The sequence below is a fragment of the Quercus suber genome, unplaced genomic scaffold, assembly GCF_002906115.3.
Source record: "Quercus suber isolate HL8 unplaced genomic scaffold, Cork oak 2.0 scaffold_46, whole genome shotgun sequence".
NCBI lineage: Eukaryota > Viridiplantae > Streptophyta > Magnoliopsida > Fagales > Fagaceae > Quercus > Quercus suber.
The window spans coordinates 1160910-1180978 of record NW_027069511.1 but is presented as its reverse complement, the minus strand read 5'-3'; the positions used below and the strand labels follow the sequence as shown (position 1 = coordinate 1180978).

General features: G+C 36.1%; 1 protein-coding gene across 1 annotated transcript in view; it reads left to right on the top strand.

The window, feature by feature from the left end:
- LOC111999964 (transportin-1) overlaps nt 1–11265 on the top strand; it is a 35122-nt gene extending 23857 nt beyond the window's left edge. The window contains 4 exon segments of the mRNA XM_024032068.2: nt 9438–9489; nt 9574–9642; nt 9774–9833; nt 10498–11265. Of these exon segments, the coding sequence (XP_023887836.2) occupies nt 9438–9489; nt 9574–9642; nt 9774–9833; nt 10498–10581 (265 nt within the window). The 3' untranslated portion in view covers nt 10582–11265.
- Nucleotides 11266–20069: the final 8804 nt, after the last annotated feature.

The following is a 20069-nucleotide window of genomic DNA, read 5'->3' as shown; positions in this document are numbered from 1 at the left end:
TGTCAAGAAGAGTTACAGTAAGAAAAATTAACTTCTCAACCAAGCAGCGGTATCGACCAACATCACTAAATAGTTCACTTTGCCATCAAGTTTAACAGTAGAATCCATAGGAGTATCAGCAGGATGAGCACCCAAGTGACCAGTTTCAGACAAAAGATCAAGAACATACTTCGGTTGAGACAAAAAAAAAAAACCTTGAGAGGAACGAGCAACTTCAATACCTAGAAAATAACAAAGAGAACCCAAGTCCTTAGTATGAAATTGCAAACTCAAATATCTTTTCAAGTCCTCCCACACCTTCTCAGCTTTGAGGGCTACTGTGTCTCTCCACTGGCATTTTTGTTTGGGTCACCCCTTGAAGCTTTGAGAGGTAATTGGGAGCTTGGGTTCCCATGGCAAAGTTCATGGATGACAAAAGTTCTGCATATGGTAGTACTTTTTGTTTGGACAGCTACACTGGGGAAGGCTTGGATAGTTGAGAATCTCCTTAAGGGACTATTGTAGTTGTTGGCTGTCCAAGGAAACTGGGAAAATAGTAGATAATCTTTTGCTTCGTACTTTGGTAGCAAGAGAGCATTGGGCATTTGTCTTTTCTTTGTTTTGGGTTAATCAGGTGATGCCTAAGATGGTGTTTGAACTTTTCGTTTGTTGGAAAAAGAAGTGCAGTATGGCTCAAATATGTTAATTTCATTCCAATGACCATTCCATTTTGTCTATTGGAACGGAATATTTTGGTACTAGTATATTCTGACATACCATTTTTGGTTTATTGCTAATTATATATATATATATATATTTTTTTTTTTGCTAGGTAATTGGTTTTGCGGGGGCTTGAACCCTCGAGCTAGCGGTTTCATGATAAACCGGGTACCACTTGGGCATCAAGGCCCGGTGGTATATATATATATATATATGTATGTATGTAATTCAAAATAAAATACCTAGGTTTTTGTCAGTTTTATACCATATCAAACTATCAATTCAAACCAAATAATAGACATCATCATTATGTAACAATGAAGTTTATAGAATCTCATTAGATAACAAGGATCCCAATAATATAGGATGAATCAATAACATATCCTAATAGCACCAACTTTCAAATATCAAAATCAAGAAAAAATTATGAAAAATCATGTTAATGTTTTGTTCATGTACTGGCTGTAATCATCATACCGGTTGAAATTTATTGGAATGGACTAAAACGGGTGGGAATGGACCAGAATTTAGGCCGAGATGAAAGCAGGGTGGGGGGGGGGGGTGGGGTAATTAATTCCAGTCAACTAACTAGTTTGGAATTTTCCAGCCATTCCAAATTGATAACTTTGGTATGGCTACAAGGAGTAAAATTATGATGTGGATTATTTGGACAGAAAGGAATAATGAACGAATGTAGAGCTCATGGTGATTTTGCTTAACTTTACATGATTGGATGAAAATATTAAATTATTTACCCTAATTATTTCTTCTTTTCTTGTAGAATTTGTTAATCTTTTAAATTTTAGATTGTAATTCTCTAGGAGTTTCTCTAATACACTTACTGTGTACCAGATTAATTTTCTCATTTCAACGAAATTATTTTACTCAAAAATTTTTCTCTCTTTTAGAATTGACCCGTAGGAATGTGAATTAGCCGTTTTTAAATCATACACAACTCTTACTTTAGGCCTCCAAATATCAGTAACAGACAACCTTCTCCTTGACCAAGTGCATAAGCAGAAAGTGTTACATTTGGGTGAGTTACCTTGTTGAGAAAATACTAATGAAGGGGTTATGTCATTTTCTATGAACTATGTGAACTACTTTTACAATGAAAGAAGACTCTACGAAAGACAATGATCTTTCAAAAGTGAGATTTGGTTAATCCATTCCTGCTTTCAGCCTTGTTTATTCATACCAAAACCTTGTGACAAGACTAGGAGTGCTTATGGGTTGGGTTTGGTCTGGTTTAGTATCAACTCACCATCTAAATAAAAGCTTTCATGTTGGGAAAGTTCCCACCGGATGCTAATTGATCCATCAGATGAAACCGAATGCACCTCAATTTTTTACTGTTGCGTCCAGTTGGGTTATCGGGGTGGGCTTGATAGTTGGCCCATTTTGGATGTCAAACCAACTTGAGAAAAACCCAAACCCAAACCAATCAGATCACTTAACCAAAAATCAATAATACTTAAAGAACCCGTACAAAAATTTAAAGAATACAAAACTCACAACAGTCAGAACATTTGGGGAAGTAACCTGGCCATGTTGGCTGTCTGCTCCTCATAATCCTCATCGATTTAACGGCAGATTTGCTTTTGAACCCATTTTCTCCTGGGTACTTTGTATTGTAGCACAGTTGCTTAAGTATTTAGAGGAAGTGAGGCAATCAAAGCAGTGTTGGTAAAAGCATGCTTAGCGCAAAGCGCTGAAGCGAAGCGTATTTGAAGAAGTGCGCCTTTTGGAGTTTTTCGATCAGCTCAATGTTCTATTTTATGAGATTTATAAATATATATATATATATTTATATTAAATGAACCAAATATGAATTGTGGCCATCTGATCTTAATACTATTGAAATAAACCATTGATTTGGTATATAAACTACTATACACTAAAGCCCATCACCTCCACCTTTACACATGTCCCCTTGAATTTTCTTCTTGCTACCAAAACTGCTATTTCTTGGAACTCCAAGTTCATACATGAAAGAAGAAAGTGTAATTTAATATATTTGTGATAATTGTTTAGTTACTTTAGTAGTTGCTGTTGAATATATAATGAACTGCGTACTTAGAGTCTTAGACTCATATTGATAATTACTTATCAATTGAATAAGTGATTAAGAGAATGATATAAAATGTTATATTTCAGCTTAAATGATTATTTGATCACTTGATTGTTGTGTTGCTCATTAATAATAATAATAATTATTTTTGGTAAGTAATAAAGATATATATTCAAGAACACTACCTTATGCAGAAAAACATAAGGCAGAGAAAATTACAGAGGGTAAAGGTAAAGAAGAAAGAAAAAAGAAAGGAAAAGATACTAATTACACAGGAGAGAGCTAAGGAACATAGCGAGAGAATCACTAGAGGTGAGTCCCCAAGCCCTAGACCAGTCAAACATAGAGCCACTAAAAGAAGCCAATAGTTGGTCATCTGAATTTTCCATGTCCTCAAATGTCCTCCTATTTCGCTCCCTTCACAGACACCACATTAAGCACAATGGAGCTAAATTCCAAATGCTTGACGAATGCTTTCCAGTCCAATTCTACCAACCAAAGAGAGTATCAGCAACCGATCTTGGCAAGACCCAAGAAATCCCAAAAGATCTAAACACCAAACTCTACAACCGATAAACTTTACCACAATGAAGTAACAAATGATCCACTATTTCCCCATTACAACGGCACATGATGCACTAGTCAACAAAATCCATCCCCCTATCCCTCAAATTGTCACTTGTTAGGATCATATCCCATATAGCAGTCCACACAAAGAAGGAAATACGCTGAGGAGCCTTAACCTTCTAAACACTTTTCCAAGGAAAAATAATAGGCAAGGGACTTCTCAACTTATTATAAAACGATCGGATATCAAAGTCCCCATTCTTTGTCAACTTCCATCGCATACGATCTCCATTCTCAATGGGAGGTAGATTTTCAACCCAAGGTATGGAGAAATTCTTCCACACCACCCATTTTCCAATCATTTGGTTTCTGAATAAAATGAACATCCTAGCTTCTCCGTTCCTCTATCCCTAACTGTTCAAGAGAAGAGGCCATCGATGCCTCTTTATTGGATGCAATCCCATAAACACTCGGAAAATTCAAATGAAGTGGAGAGTTCCCACACCATTGATCTGTCCATAGCTTAACTCTATCTCCCACCCCTACCTTAAATCGAACATTTTTGCTAAATTCCTCCCAGCCCATGCAGATACTTCTCCACAAGCCACACCCATGTACCCCTCTACCTAGCTCGGATGTCCATTACCCCCCCCACCCACAAATTCTTCCCCAAACTTTAGAGTTACAACCCTTTTCCAAAGCCTTGTCTCCTCAATCCCAAACCGCCATAACCACTTCCCTAGTAAGGCTTTATTAAAAGTAGTTAATTTCCTTACTCCTAACCCACCATTTTTCAAAGGTGCACACACCTTGTCCCATACCACCAAATGTGTCTTGGAGTCCCCCCCCCCAAGAAATCCCTTTGCAACCTCTCAATTTTATTGGCTACATGCATAGGGATAGTAAAAAGAGATAAATAATAAGTGGGAAGACTAGATAATGTGCTTTTAAGCAACATTAGTCTTCCACTTTTTGACAAATATATCTTCTTCCAACCTGCCAACTTACGCTCAATTTTCTCCAAGATAGGATTACAATCAGTAGGGGACTTGTGGGATGCCCCCAATGGCATACCAAGATAGGTCATAGCCAAAGACCCAATCCGGCATCCCAAAATCTCTACCAAGACATGGACATTAGGAACCTCTCCAATGGGAACCATCTCACTTTTCAGAGCATTAACCTTTAAACCTGTCACTACCTTGAAACAAAGAAGAAGCATCCGAACATGTAGAATCTGCTCCTCATCTGCATCACAAAACAGAATCGTATCATCTGCAAACAAAAGATGCAAGACACAAACCTCTCCACCCCGTCTACAATCCGCCCTAAAACCTCGAAGCAAACCAGCACCTTCAGCTTTTTTCATCATCTTACTGAAGACCTCCATCATAACCAGAAACAACATGGGAGATAGCGGTTTCCCTTGTTTCAATCCCCTCGAATTCCTAAAAAAATCAGTTGGAGACCCATTAAACAAGACAGTGAATTGGACTGTAGATATGCATGTGCGGATCCACCTACACTACCTCACCCCAAATCCCATTCTCTTCAACAAATCTAGAAGAGCCTCCCAGTTCACATGATCATAGGCTTTCTTAATATCTATTTTACAAATAACCCCCGGAATCTTATTCTTCACCCTACTATCAATACAGTCATTAGTAATAAGAACTGAATTAAGTATCTGTCTACCACCCACAAAACTGTTCTGAGACTCAAATATCAGCTGATCCAAAACCTCTTTCAGGTGGTTTGCCAACACTTTAGCCAAAATCTTGTAAACACTCCCTCACCAAGCTAATAGGTCTAAATCTCGAATATTGGAGGCACCATTCTCCTTAGGGATTAAGGCTATGAAAGTTGCATTAAGAGATTTTTCAAACTTACTGTGTTGATAAAACTCTTCAAACACAGCTAAGATATCTCCTTCCACAACTCCCCAACAATGGTGATAGAACGCCATAGAAAAACCATTAGGACTTGGAGCTTTATCTACTTCCAACTCTTTGACAACTCGAAGAACCTCTTCCTTTTCAAACCTCCATTCCAGCCAGTCCCTCTCCAACCCCTCTATTTGATCAAACTCCAAACCTTCCACAAAAGGCCTCCACTCCTTTGTCTCCTTGTACAAGTTTTTTATAAAACTATATAGCTTGGTCTGCCATCTCGGATTCATCCTCATAAATAACCCCATTCACCTCTAACATATTAATATGATTATACCTTCTCTGAGAATTGGCCACCTTGTGGAAAAATTTGGTATTGTTGTCTCCTTTCTTAATGCAAAGCATCCTCGATTTCTGTCTCCACGAGACTTCTTCCAATGAGAGAAGGTTCTGTATTTGAGATTTCAGCACAACCCTCTCACCTATCTCCACTTCAGAAAGGCCATACTCCTCCCCTTCCTTAACATTCAATAATTTCAAAGCCTACAACAATTCTTTTTTCTGACGCTCTACATTTCCAAACTCCCTCCGGTTCCACTGAATAATATCTTCCTTCAATGCCTTCAGCTTCTTGGCAAGTACAAAACCGGGAGTACCTGAGAAGGAATAGCGATTCCACCAAGAATGAACCTTATTTTTGAACTCATTCATCTTTTGCCACATGTTCTCAAACCTAAAATGACTTTTCCCCCTTAATATCCCCTTTAAAATGACTTTTGAACTAATATGGGGAAATGGTCTGAAATAGGACGAGGTAAAACTCGTTGGATCACATCCGGATAGTGATCCTCCCAATCATGAGAAACCAGAACCCTGTCTATCCTAGACATCGAAGGCTGATCCGAACCACTAGACCATGTATAACTCCCTCCTTCCAATGGCAAATCTATCAAGCTAAGCTCCTCGATAAACTCAAAAAAATTCTCCATTGCCGGGGCAAGGCGTGATCTCCCCAAAAGTTCACTTGGGAAACAAATAATGTTGAAGTCCTCTATGTAACACCATGGAACTTCCCAAAGTTGCTGAATTCCAATCAGCTCATCCCATATCTCCCCCCTCAAGTTTTTATCATTCGGGCCATGAACCCCAGAACATGCCCAAATAAAACCATCCTCCAAACCTTGCCATCGAACTGATATGGAAAATTGACCCACCATTACCTCCAACTTTTCTAAAGCCTTCCTATCCCACATCATCAAAACCCCACCAGCTGTCTAATCCGCGTCCAAAGCTACCCAGTCTACATAGGGACAACTCCACAAGCTGCAAATCAACTGTCTATCAATGCCTGTGAGCTTAGTTTCTTGAAGGCAAACTACATCACAATTCAACTCCTGTAATAAATTTCTAGCTACCAAACGTTTCTGCGAATCATTCAATCCTTGAACATTCCATGACACCATTCTTAACTTCATTGAAATTGTAAACTCCCTACTACACCCTCAGTAATGCAGTCAAAGAAAACTATCTCCCATCAAAATTAACCGAAGGAATCAAATTCCTCAACTCCGTCTTCCCTTTATACTTGGAGACAGCTTTTCGGGGGGCAGCAACTTTCCTGTGCACCAGATTGGCTGCCTCAATCTCCATCTCAAGCCTTTGTAATAGCATAATACACATCTTCTCATGTCGACCCAAAGAAAGCCCTATCATCTTACTGAAACCAGGGAGTCTATGTTTCACCCAATTAGAAACATTTAGTGTTATCAAACCTCATCACCTTAGTATTTCTATTCAATTCAGCCGTCACAGCCAACTCCAGAGGATTAATAGTCATCAAGGGGGAAGAACTATCCACATCTGCACAAGCTGTTTCTACCTCAGTCAGTGCCAACACCGACTGGTTAGCCTGATGGGAGGTGTCTATCCCTTGATTAACACTTGCACCCTCAACCTGACCACCTTCATTACCACCCTGAGCACCCAATTCCTCAATCCCAACTCTCATTGGACTCAGAACGTAATTGAATAACACAAGACCTTTGGATAACACCATCTATTTTTGCCTTACCCAGTGTGATCGAAGGCTCATCGGCGTGAGACCCATCAGAATCTGTCCTCGTGGTGTGGAATAGAGCTAAATCAGCCCTATCCAGTGTCGCCGGTAAGTCCCTAGCGCGTGAATCCCCAGCACGAAACCCATCGGAAAAGGGACAACGGTTCTCCACCGATGCCTTCGCGGGACATCGGTTCATCTCGGTTTGACCAGCCGAGCTCTTCACCATTGTCGAGGCTTGGTTTTGCACTGTGCGGGTATTCTCCGGTGGCACCGGTGACTCAGCGAGATATCCAACAGCTCCTGTGATGTCCAGAGCAACCGAAGCTTTGTGAGGTGCGTTGGACATCGCTGATGCGTGGACTTCTTGATTTAATGGTCTCGGGTCACTCAAGGATGGGCTCTCACCCACTTCCATCCTAATTGGGCCGATGGGCTCTGGATAAGGGGTCACTGGAAGGCCCACTAGATTGTTACAATCTTTGGTTTGAGCCCACCACAGGATGTTTGTAACCCGTGATCCACTGGAGGGACCCACCATGTGCTCCCTTTGTCTTCTTGTGACCCATATAGAACTCCTTAGTCCACCTTTATTCCAAGCCACACGCCTTTTTCCTTCCCCATTAACCTCTATAGTCAAGTCTTTTCCTGTCCAGTCAGAATTCCTCAGTTCACATTCTTTTCCATAAACATGTTCAATCCAATTTGATTTGAATTTGAACGGAGATCTCCTTTTATTTCCTACCGGATTTGTCTTTCCAAAATTAAATTCCTCTGTAATGCGCTGAGAACCCACATCTCTACCTCCTAGAGTCGTTAGACCTGGTATGCTCACCGGCGTTTCGCTCAACATCCTTTGTTCCATTACTGTGTTCTGCTTCTCCCCCTTACTATCCCCTGATAGCAATTTCCCTTTATCATGGGCACTTAACAGGTATGGCTGATTTCTGCCCCTGACTTGCACCTGATGCCCATGCACCGTATCGGCAAAAGATTTAAATGGTTGAACCCCTGAGTTATCCTTATGAAGCTGAGCTACAAATTTCAAATGACCATACCCACCATTCACAGTTTTCAGGTTCCAACATCTTCCTTAACTCTAACCCAAAAACCATCCATCCATTCTTTACTCTGCCTACTGGAATAATAATGGACCTCCTAGACCCGCCAACTTTAAATTCAGTCAATAGTAGGAACAAGCCAAAAGAGTTGGAGCTTCGTTGGAGGGTGTATGCTAAATCACCTTCCCTGAATGTAAAAAAATACTTTGGACTGATCCCAATAACAATCTGTTCTATACTCTTCATCAGCCATTGTGCCACATTCTTACCCATGAAGACCGACTTCATGAAGTACCTTCTCTGCTCAAAAATCCTTAAAGAAAAATACTGTCCCCCTACCTCTACCACCAGTTGAAAAAGTTTGGATTCAATAAAAAAACTACAAACACCACCCATGACTTTTCTTGGCAAGAAGAGTCTTTCCGGTTATTATCCAAAGACTTACCTCAAACCTATCTCTATTTTGATCGTTTTAGTACTGCTGAATATAGATTCCATATTTTCAAATAATCACATTATATTTTTTAAAAATGTGCGCTGCACTTCAATCGGACTCAGACTTGCACTTTGTGTCTAGGCTCTAAGGGGCCTTTGTGCTTGTCTTGCACTTTTACCAACACTGGATCAATGGTCAAGGGTTGGAGAGAGAGTCTGAGGTGTGGAGAAGTTAAGAGAAAAAGGGGCCGGAGGAGGGATTCCGGGAATTCTTTGGACTAATGAGACAAAGCAGCCATGTGGGGAAAAAAGGGCTTGTTTATAATTTTTTCTGTTGGTTTGGGTTACTTGGGTGGATTTTCATAAAGTTCAACACCCAATTGAAAACCTAAATTTTAAACTCAAACCTGAAACCAACAAAAACCTGAATGATTTACTCCACAAACCTAAAATCAACTGCCCCCCTTTTAATAATCAACTGTGTTAATATCAGGCCGGGTTGGGTCAGTTGGTTTCATCTGGTTTTTAGGATTGTTGAACAGCCTTAGACAAGACCAATGCTTGTGCAAACTTATCTACTTTGCTCTCAGAACAATGACCTGAAAGTGCGACTATGGCATACCCACCTTCATCTTCTGATGGTCAATTAATTTATGCAGGATACGCGACGATATTGAAAAGGAGGATGCTTTCCGAGGTCTATGTGCCATGGTATGCCAATACTTTCTTAATGAATTTATAGTTAGAAAGTATCAGTAATTAAAATGTTGCATGGGTTTCCTTAAATGTTGTCAGGTTAAAGCAAATCCATCGGGGGCATTAAGCTCACTTGTTTTCATGTGCAAAGCTATTGCAAGTTGGCATGTAAGAATGGCCTTCCTTTTAAGATATATTTTGATGTTTTGTATTTTTAACAAAAAACCAAATGGTGTCACTTATTGGGAAAAAAAAAAAAAAAAAAAAACTCAATTGTGTCACATTTTGTACATCTATAGGAAATAAGGAGTGAAGATCTACATAATGATATTTGCGAGGTGTTGCGCGGTTATAAACAGGTTAGCACATTGCTTTCGTTGGCAGCATCCTTATAGAAATATTTGATTTATCTATATGCCTCCAGCTTCAAATTGATGTCTTATAACGATTTGTTCTTCAATAGGCTTGGCTGAATAACTTGGAGTGCCTAATTGTTCTATTTTTGGGTGTTTTGTGTATATCCCTTGACATTGTTAGATTTTTGTTTAGTTTTAGATTTTTATTTTTTTGTTTTTGTTTTGTTTGTAGGTTAAATTCTTGTTTGATTGTCAATGATTACTTTTTTTAAAGGAAAAAAACTGTGAAGTGTTAGCAAACTAAGCAAGGCAGGGGATGAAGTTTTTATTAGGCAAAAAAGGTTTGGACCCTAAAATTAATGTACCTAGTTAGTCGTTCTGTAGTCTTGCCGTTATAATTCTTGCTTACTTGGCAAAATTTGACAAAGCCATGTAGCATTTTGTTATAACGGCAAGATTACAGAAGATTAACTGGTACGTTTACTATCTTTTAAGGACTAATAAAGAACTTTTCAAACTTCAGATATTGAAATAGAACTTGACAAATTTTAGGGACCCAAAGTATATCTACATTTATTATTTTTTTAAAGATTTTCTGTGGTTACAAATGGGGGGCATAGAAAAGACTATAATATTGATTTACTCGTATGAATTTATAATTTTTCAGATGCTTAGAAATGGAGCATGGGACCAATGTATGTCTGCTTTGGAGCCCCCAGTGAAGGATAAGCTGTCAAAGTATCAAGTGTAATATGTTTCTCACAGCAGATGTTTTTTCTCTGCTGGCACTCGTTTACAATATGTGCCTCTTCATAGTGGTGTGTCTGCCTCAATACTGTTAGTCATCTGTGCACTGTCTGATATTTAATTGAAGTCATGGTTAACCACAGATGAAGTGCGGCCCTATTTTCTCGGGCAAAGCATTATGTTGACCTAATTCTTTGAAGCTTGGAGCTAATTTGCACCTCTTCGAAACTTCAAATGGATTGATTGTGTCTGGACAGCATTTGATTTTAGAAAAAGAAGCAATTTGTGGGTTTGGACATGGATGGTGTACAGTGGGTGCAGCATTCTAGGCTTCAAGATAGTGTGTTCATTTTTGGTGTCTTGTATTTACGAAAATGCTAAATATTTCTCAATCCGGCTCTGGATTGATAATTTTTTTTACCTATCTTTTTCAATTTATTTGGGCTTTAAGAGTTCTCCATAGTTTTAACTTTCAGTGGATAGGGTTTGTCTGATTTCCACAGATTTTGTACTAGGGGTTTGACATATATATCTTGTTCGATGTCTGTAACATTTATATTATAAAGATGGGGGGCGCAATTATTCTTGCTGCATTCAGCTGGTGTCGGATTTGAGTTCTGGCAACAATAAACTTTATAGTAACCATGAGTCTTTATGAATGAATGGAATTGTATTTATTTGAACCGAACTTGGCATTTTATTCTCTCCATTTTGTGAATAGCATATGGTACATTTTCCTTCGCCTGATACTCTCTGACATTTGTGCTCTTAGTTGAATTAATTTTTGTTTTTGGCTGTGTTTTGAAATGATAAGCAGCTCTCCATCAGGGTTATGATTCTAGCGTATTCTGTGAAGTAAGTACAAAGAATTTCGAAAGTAAAAGGAATTTAATGGAGAAAATCTATGAGATCTATTATGAATGTGAGAAGAGAAAGCATTACGCCACTGTGTTTGGGAACACCTAGGAGTATTAGCACTAGTTGTGCTAAATCAAATGCTATTTTAACTCGCCAAAGTTTATGTTATCTATTTTAACATGGCGAAAATGGCCAAATAATACTTGTTTTTGAAATTATTTTGCAATCCATTACTGTTTTTAAAATATGTAGGGATCTACCATTAATTGGAAAATCAAGTTTTTCATGGTACTTGAGTTCCATGAACTTGAGATCTATGGAAAATTTTTGAAATTTGTTTTTATAACTTAAGTTTCATAAAAAAATAGCACGGCAAATTTGAAAGCTATTTTTTTCAAAGAACTTGAGTCTAAACTCGAGTTTAAAAAAGATAGGAGATTTTTAAATATTTCGCAAACATTAGTAGATATATATTTTCCCTAACAGTATATATGGCCATTTTGGCAGGGTCTTTTATTCTTCCCTACAACACATCAAAAATAAGTGAAACTATATTGTTGGTTCCTAAAGTTTACTTACTAAGTACTATTAGTTTTTGAAGTTTAAAATGAGTAATATTAGTTCCTAAAAAGTTTTAAAACTAAGCTCTAGTAGTCCTTTCATTAACTTTCGTTAGTTTGTTTACCTATGTATTTAACGGAAAAAAATGAGGTGACACTAACAAAACACTATGCGTATGTAAAGGAATGCTAAAATCACAAGGAGAAATGCATATACATTACCGACAATAAATATTCTTCCCCTCGTTAGTCCATGGCATGGCACAATGGCTCCAAAGTTCCGAACCCCTCTCTTTCCCTTTCTAATTACTCCATCCCCCTTTTTTTTAAGAAACAGTTAACAATTAGCAATAGCATAGTCGGTCATAAATCTTGATAGATCAAAAAGAAAAATAAAATCTCCCCAATTTCACAAATCTATCCCTTCATTGTTTTCTTTGTTTATATATTATGCCACTCTCCATAAAAGACGAGCATGAGTAGATAGGATGCAAGAGTAGAATGAGACAGAGCTAGATATTAGCGGTAGAAATGGCATGGGAAAGAAAGAAAACAAAAGTAGGAAGCAATAAGACAACCACATTATGGCTGGAGCACCACCAATCTGTACCCAGCCAATGCAAGGGAGGTGAGTCCACAATCAAGGGTGTAGTTTGGTTGGGGGGGGGGGGGGGGGGGAGAGGAAATGACTTATTTCCAACATCCAACTAAGGTCTCTTTTGGGAGGTGCTCTGTTGGGAAGGCATCTTTGCCTAAAATAGGTAGTAAATGGCTGAGACCACTTGATACATGCTAGAGAGGTAGGAAGAGAGAGACCCAAGGCTTCACCCATTCGAATGAGAGGGAAAGGCTTAAGGCGGAAGCAATCAAATAAGGATTTTTTGTAGAATGAGTAGTGCAAGAGAGAGAAAGCTCTAGGCATGACAAGGTGTAGTAGAGGCTGAGCGGCCAGTAGGTTAGTAGGTAGCATTAGAGAGGTGTTCACAGCAGACAAAAATGGTTGGTGAGCAATAAGGGTAAAATAGAGAAATCTCATGGGTTTAACCCAGTATAAATGGGAACAATAGCTGTAGACACCTCATTTTGTATTCGGTTAATAAACTTTAGTCTTCGATCTCAATGATGAGTTTGACATGTATACAAAAGGTAATTGAAGTTATTTTGATAGTTTGGAAGTAATCACAACTCAAAAGTGCTCAAATTGCTTTGAAAACGATGCTGAAAAATGACATTTTCTCATTGTTTTGACTATAAATTTTTATCCACAAAGAGCTTTTGAGTGAAATTTGTTTCATTGGAAAGTAGACATTCTAGGCTTCAATTTGAATACAACTTTTGCCTAATTTGGATTTAAATTGAGTGAGTTATGACCGTTTGAAGTTGGGCCATTAAAGTTATTAGAATTAGGGTTTTTAGGGATGCATGCATACGCATGCACACGCATGCACAAACCTGCGTATACAGGGTCCATTCCAAAACCTTAGAATTTTAGTTTTTAGGGCCCAAAGCCTCCCTCTTTGATGGGGCTTGGCCCCTATACCCACCATTGTGGCATTCGAGGGCACACTTGACCAAATTGCTTCAAGCTTCATGCTCTCAAAAGGGTTGATTCTATGCATGCTCAAGGAAATGAAAGAAGAATGCCAAAAGGAAAGCAAGCTAAGGGAGAAAATGATGGTCAACTCATTGTAGATGTCATGGAAATCTTAAGAACACCTCATCATGCCCAACTAGCTTCACCCTGAGGTTTGAGAGCTATATTGGTCATACTCCTCTATCTAAGGATCTCACCCAAAGCACCCGTCTGGTGTGGGTGAAGAAGGATACTCATGCATGATTTATCCACCATGTTCATGCATTAATACTTCCAATGTCTTAGGGTTGTAGTTTCATGCATGATGTCATATGCACTCTTCCAATGTCTCAATTTTTGTTTTATTGGTTGCTTTGTTTGTTGATCTTACTTTAATGCTTTTGTTTTGTTTGTGTAAAAATCCAAAAACACATAAAAAGTGAAAAATTCAAAAAGTTTGACCGCTTGTGTTGTGTCATATTACATGTTGAGTTTGGCCTAGTTCCTTCGTACTAATGGCGTAGTGTATTTATGAGCTTAGCTTGTCATGTATGCACATATTAAGTGTGAGTGAAATCTAGAAATCTATATTTGATTGTTGTAAATAGATCTTTAAGTTTGTCATGAATATCTAGCCAATAGTCTTGATTGATCTTGATACATGCATAGGCTTGATCCTATGTATCTCTTCACATTTATTTTTTATGTCAAAAAGCTCTTCAAACGTCAATCTCAAAAAAGAGAAAGAGTTGAAAAAACCTTACTTCAAAAACTAGTTTGACTAGGAAAAGGTGGAGCAAATTGTATTCAAAATGTATGATACCAAAGCCAAAGGTTTATTATTCAAATAAATATAAAATATTTCATGGCATCGTTGCTCAAAAATTGAGTTGTATTGATAAAAAAATATTAAAAATGGAAGCTAAATGAAAAGCTTTCAATCATTGTAAACACTTTGGTGAGACTATATATGTTCATTTCTACTAATGAGATAGGTCACTTGACTTTGTGCTATTTGTGTATGACTTGATTGAATTGATCATTGAAACTTCATACTAGACTATGGACTAATTTATACTTGATAACCACACACAACACATAAATCTAATGTTCAATGAATATCTATTTCATTTGTGTGATTGTACGTGTTCAAATGTGATGTGTGTATGCTCAATTGCTTGATGATCAAATCCAAAAATATTTTTAAGTATTTTATTTGTTTTTGGAAGTGATTTTATTTGTGACTTGTGTTTTGAAAGTTTTTCCAAAAAGCCAAATCAATTTTGTGTTGAAAAACTTCTTTGCCAGCATTTTCGCGAGTGCTTTGCGAGTAAGGGTTCCCATACCTAAGTCATGAAAATGTGGAAGTGAATTTTCAATTCCTTCACAAATTTACGCAGAGAGTCTCGCAACTCCCTTGCAAGTCCTTCGCGAGATATGCTTACCCACGAAAGTTACCCTGTGCAAATTAGGCTTTTCCCAATTAGCTTGCGAGTCCCTCTCGAGTCACTGACTCGCAAAATGAGCGAAAATTTAGTTTTTAAGGGACTTACAGTGAAAGTTTTTTTTTTTTTTTTGCCTCCTTCGTGTCTCTCTCAACCCAAAATACCATTATCTCTCAAAACTCAACCAAATCTTCATTGATTTCATCTCTAAAACTTCTCTAAGGTATGTTTTAACACTTTTTATTTTTCAAATCCTTAGATTAAGTGTTAGACTCCTAAAATTTCTTGGGTTGGGTTTATTTTGAATTGGGTTGAGGAAACTTAGGGTATGTTTGGTAACTATTTTTTCCCTTTATTTTTTGTTTCCAAAAACAATTTTTTATTTTTGAGACTAAATAACTTGTTTGGCAACCCAAAATGGACAGAAAACAAAAACTGTTCTCAAAACTTAATTTGTGAAGAAAACTGAAAACAAGTAAAAGACTGTTTTCAGTTTCTAATTTTCAAAAGTCAATAAAAATACGCATTTAATTTAATGAATCTATCTCATTTAATAAGTTAGCATTAGAGTTTAATTCCTAGTAACAACATATTTTAGTTTTTTTTTTTCTTCAAAAAATTATCTTTTTAATTTCAACTAACCAAACATGTTTTTGATTTCAAAAATACAAGAAAATTGTTTTTTCTTTATATTCCCCAAAACAAGTTTTTGAAAATAGAAAATAAAAACTGTTACCAAACATAACCTTAATTTTTGTCAAAATAGTTTTTCAGTTTTCTTGACTAGGGAATTTGTGTTTTTGATGAAAATGTTGGCACCTTGTGGCAAAATAACATGTATTAAGGCAAGATTCTCACATGTTCAGGCATTTTTCATCATATATGTATAGTGTGTGCACACTAGGTGTTTGATATAATGTCTCTATGATATTTTTTTCATCCGTTTGGACTCCGATGAGTACCAAACTTTGGGGTTTACCATGTTTACTAATATTTAACATGTTTTGATCATTGATAGTGTGTTTTACACACTTTGCCCTGTTGTGCTTGATCATGCATTTCATAGCATTCATGCACCTTGCCTTGATGCACATACTTGCTCACTTGACATGTTTTGCCTTCATTCATGCTAGTTAAGTCTTTCTAGATCTAATAGCACAAAAACCATGTTTGTGTGTCTTTGTTATGCTCGTTTGATCATATCTTAGAGCATTTTTCTTTTTTTCTTTTTTTGTTTTTTTTTTTGTTTTTTTTTTTTTTTGGTTTTGTTTTCCTAGTTTGTGATATTGTAGGTAGCAAAATTATGATTGGTATATCTTGTATTTTAAACTTCCATCCTATTATGTATAGTGAATTCTTTAGTTGGTGGTGAGCTACAAACCACCCATTGGGTTTTCCTCGTCATAGTTTTCTCATTGTAATCATATCGTTGTGTCAAGATTTAATTTCTATTGCATTTAGATTTTGTAATATGGATGTGCCAATTATAAATTGAATTGGACATTTGCATAATTGAATTAACTAATTAGCTAAGTAATCTCTCAACCAGGACTCTAAAACCCTAACAATTTTGAATGTTTTGGTGACAATATTCATATGATGAATAGTGTATTGGAAGACTTATATTATCATATTGAAGGCTTTAAAAAAAAAAAAAAAAATTAAGTCATTACTTTGGTGGATTGAAAATGTATAAAAATGGAATGCTTTTAACTAAATTTTTGTAAAGGGATTAATTTGAAACCAACACAAATTATAGGGGAATTATGTATTTTACCAAAGGAAAGTATAGCTATTTGAGACGACCACGACTTCTAGTACCTAACTTTTATTAAATAGTATTTGATATGGATATAAATGCAATTATAAAGTTATTCATTAGTTTAAATTAGCTTAATTGGTACAATTTTTTTGCTATTGAGTACCTAGGTTTGAATTAATTTAGCTCATATAAAAAATGAGATTATATTCTATAAGGATGTGATGTAAAACTCATGTTTTACCCCTCCAATCCCAACATGCCACATCATCTTATTACATATTTAAGAATAAGCACAACCACACCCAATCAATTCTAATACTCATATATAAATCCAACAAAATTAGGAGTTTATTAAGATAATATTAGGTGTGGTAGGATATACTGAATTTTAAATAAAATGTTGATGTAACAATCTCTTATTAGATGGTGTAAAACTCATGTTTTACACCACATCCTTATGAAATTTAGACTCATAAAAAATCAACTAATGTTATAGTCTGTTGATAAAGAGAAATCGTTATATAATGGATGCCATAGATTCAAATCCTATAATTTATTTTATCAAAAAAATCTAATATATATATATATATGTATGTATGTATCACTACAAAAAAAAAAAAAAAAAAAAGGGTCTGATAGCCGTGTTTTAAAAACGCAGCTATAGCTCTTGAAAATGTGGCCATAGGACATTTTTTAAAACACGGCTAAAACGCGGCTATAGGTTAGCTATAGCCTCCTTTTTGTAAATGCGGCTAAAAAAAAAAACGCAGCTATAGACCCGTGTATTTTGTAGTGATATATATATATATATATAATTCTATACTGTCGATTTGCTGTTGAGTTGTACCGGTTCCTTTGATCATTTAACCTTTTTTTTTTTTTTTTTTTTTTTTGAGGGAATTTGATCATTTAACTTGTGTGTGACTCAACCAATATTATATATTCATTGTGGTGGAAGATGCCATAGTTAACCATTCCTTATTCCTTACGAGGTCTCGCCTATTATAATGGTCACATGGATTGTATCGTCCTTATTATAAATTTTACATTAAACTCTCAGGATATAACTAGCTTCTCAGTATCCAATGAACATTAAGATCTAATTTATAAAGAATTCAAATAGTCAAAGAGTTTAAAAACTCACAAAAATATTACATTCTCAATAATAAAAATCTTACTTCAATAATAATAAATAAAAAATATATATATATATCTTACCAACCAAACAGTAAATAAGTTTTAAGTCTCAACTGGTCCCGCTCAAACATCTATAATCAACATTTGGATATATACCATTCTCAAAAAAAGAAAGGGGGGGTGGGGGGGTTGGGGTTGTGGGGAGGGTGTGTGGAACATTTGGATACATGTGGACATGGGTCATGCATTGACCATAATTAATAGATGACATCTTAATCTAATCAAAAGTTTTTTCTGTCGGATAATTAATCTAATCAAAAGTCATGGCGGATATAGTTGACCAAGTTAAACCAATTAGTTCAAATTTTTGTGCTAGGATAGTTGGAGTGTAGGACTTAGCGAATACTAATGAAGCTTATCCAATGTGAAAGCATAAGATCGAATTAACAAAGCTAAAGGGTAACAAAATGTGTTAAAATAATATTAGCACATTGTGATCAAGTATATTTAAAATGTGATAATAAGGTGGCATTGTTAAATTTTAAATACAAGGATAGTAGGCCGTATTGAGCTTTGTGGATGCTAAAAGTTCAAATTACTAGTCAAGGCTTCATTTTGAGGACAAAATTGCTAAATGTCCTATTTGGGCAAACTAAGCAGCATTTTGCCATATTTTTGAAACTAATTAGGGAAATGTCTCTTTTTCGAAACTCGATTTTTTCAAAATCAAGTTATTAAAAAAAATAATAAAAAATATAAAAAAATTTTGGAGCCCTATAGTAGCGTTTTTAAGGACCTATAGTGACATTTTCAAGACCTATAGTGACGTTTTGTAACTTGACCTTCATTAAATCGAGTTATAGGCAATTTTTTTTTTTTTTTTTTAATTTTTTTTCCTATAACTTGATTTCATATAGGTTAAGTTACAAAACGCCACTATAGGTCCTAAAAACGTCATTATAGGCTCTTTAAAAACGCTGCTATAGAGCCTAACTTGATTTTTAGGTAATCGATTTTCAAAAGAGGGGCATTCCCCTAATTAGTTTCAAAAATAGGATAAAACGCTGCTTAGTTTTCCCAAACAGGGCATTTAGCAATTTTGTCCTTATTTTGATTTAGCGACAAGTTTCATAAGCATATCAATAAGTAATTGATAAGACAACAAAGTCCTGCTCTAAATATGTTAGGAGTTGTTTTTTCTTTTTCTTTTTTTAATTCATTACTTAATGAATTTGAGAGAAATGATAATGTCACCATACTTCGAGAATACCAAATAATTTTTCTTTATTATTTGATCAAGAGTATAGTGTAGTGAAAATTAGTAGATTCTTAAAATCTAACCATCCATATTTCTTCTTTGTAAGAGGAGTAAAAACTTCCTCAAGATAATGACTCGAAGCACTAGTGGTAAAATGACTCGTAGAGAAAAACAAATTTGGATCTGGTGCAATCATGCAATATTACCTTTTATGTGAGAGAGGAAGGTTGAAAATCGTTTAAAAAAAAAAAAAATGAAAAGGTATAAGTTAAAAAAATTAAAAACTTTTTTGATCCAAAGGTTGAGATTTAAGTGCTATTAATCTCAGCCATTAAAAATGATATTGCACACACTGGATATCAATCCAAAAAAGGCGTCAATGTACTTCATGTTCTCATGCAATTTGTATGTGTCCACATTGCTTTTCTACCTGCTGAGTATGAGTGGTTCTAGGACCATAGTTTTTTTTGTAACAACTTTGACTTAACTGATCACCGGTTGCTTATCACTTTTATATAGACTAATTATTTGTTTTTTCATCACTCACAATCTACCTCATCATAATTGTAACAAAAAAAAATTATAGTCATAAATTTTTTCGCCAAATACATTATGAATTTGATTGATGTCACACTGCATTTTTTCGCCAAATACAAACAGCCTGTATATGCTTCCATATTGCCTTTTTACCTGCTGCCATACTGCTTTTCATCAAATGCTTTATATTGAAAATTGGCCATCTTCAACTTTTCCTAATCTAAAGAGACTTGGAAAATTGATGGCCGACACAAGTCATTAAGTTTGGATTAGATCCAGCGTGGGCTAGACTACGGAGCTTTATCAACAACCAATGTCTTGCCATTTAACTTACCTTCATTCTCTCTTCCACGAATTCAACA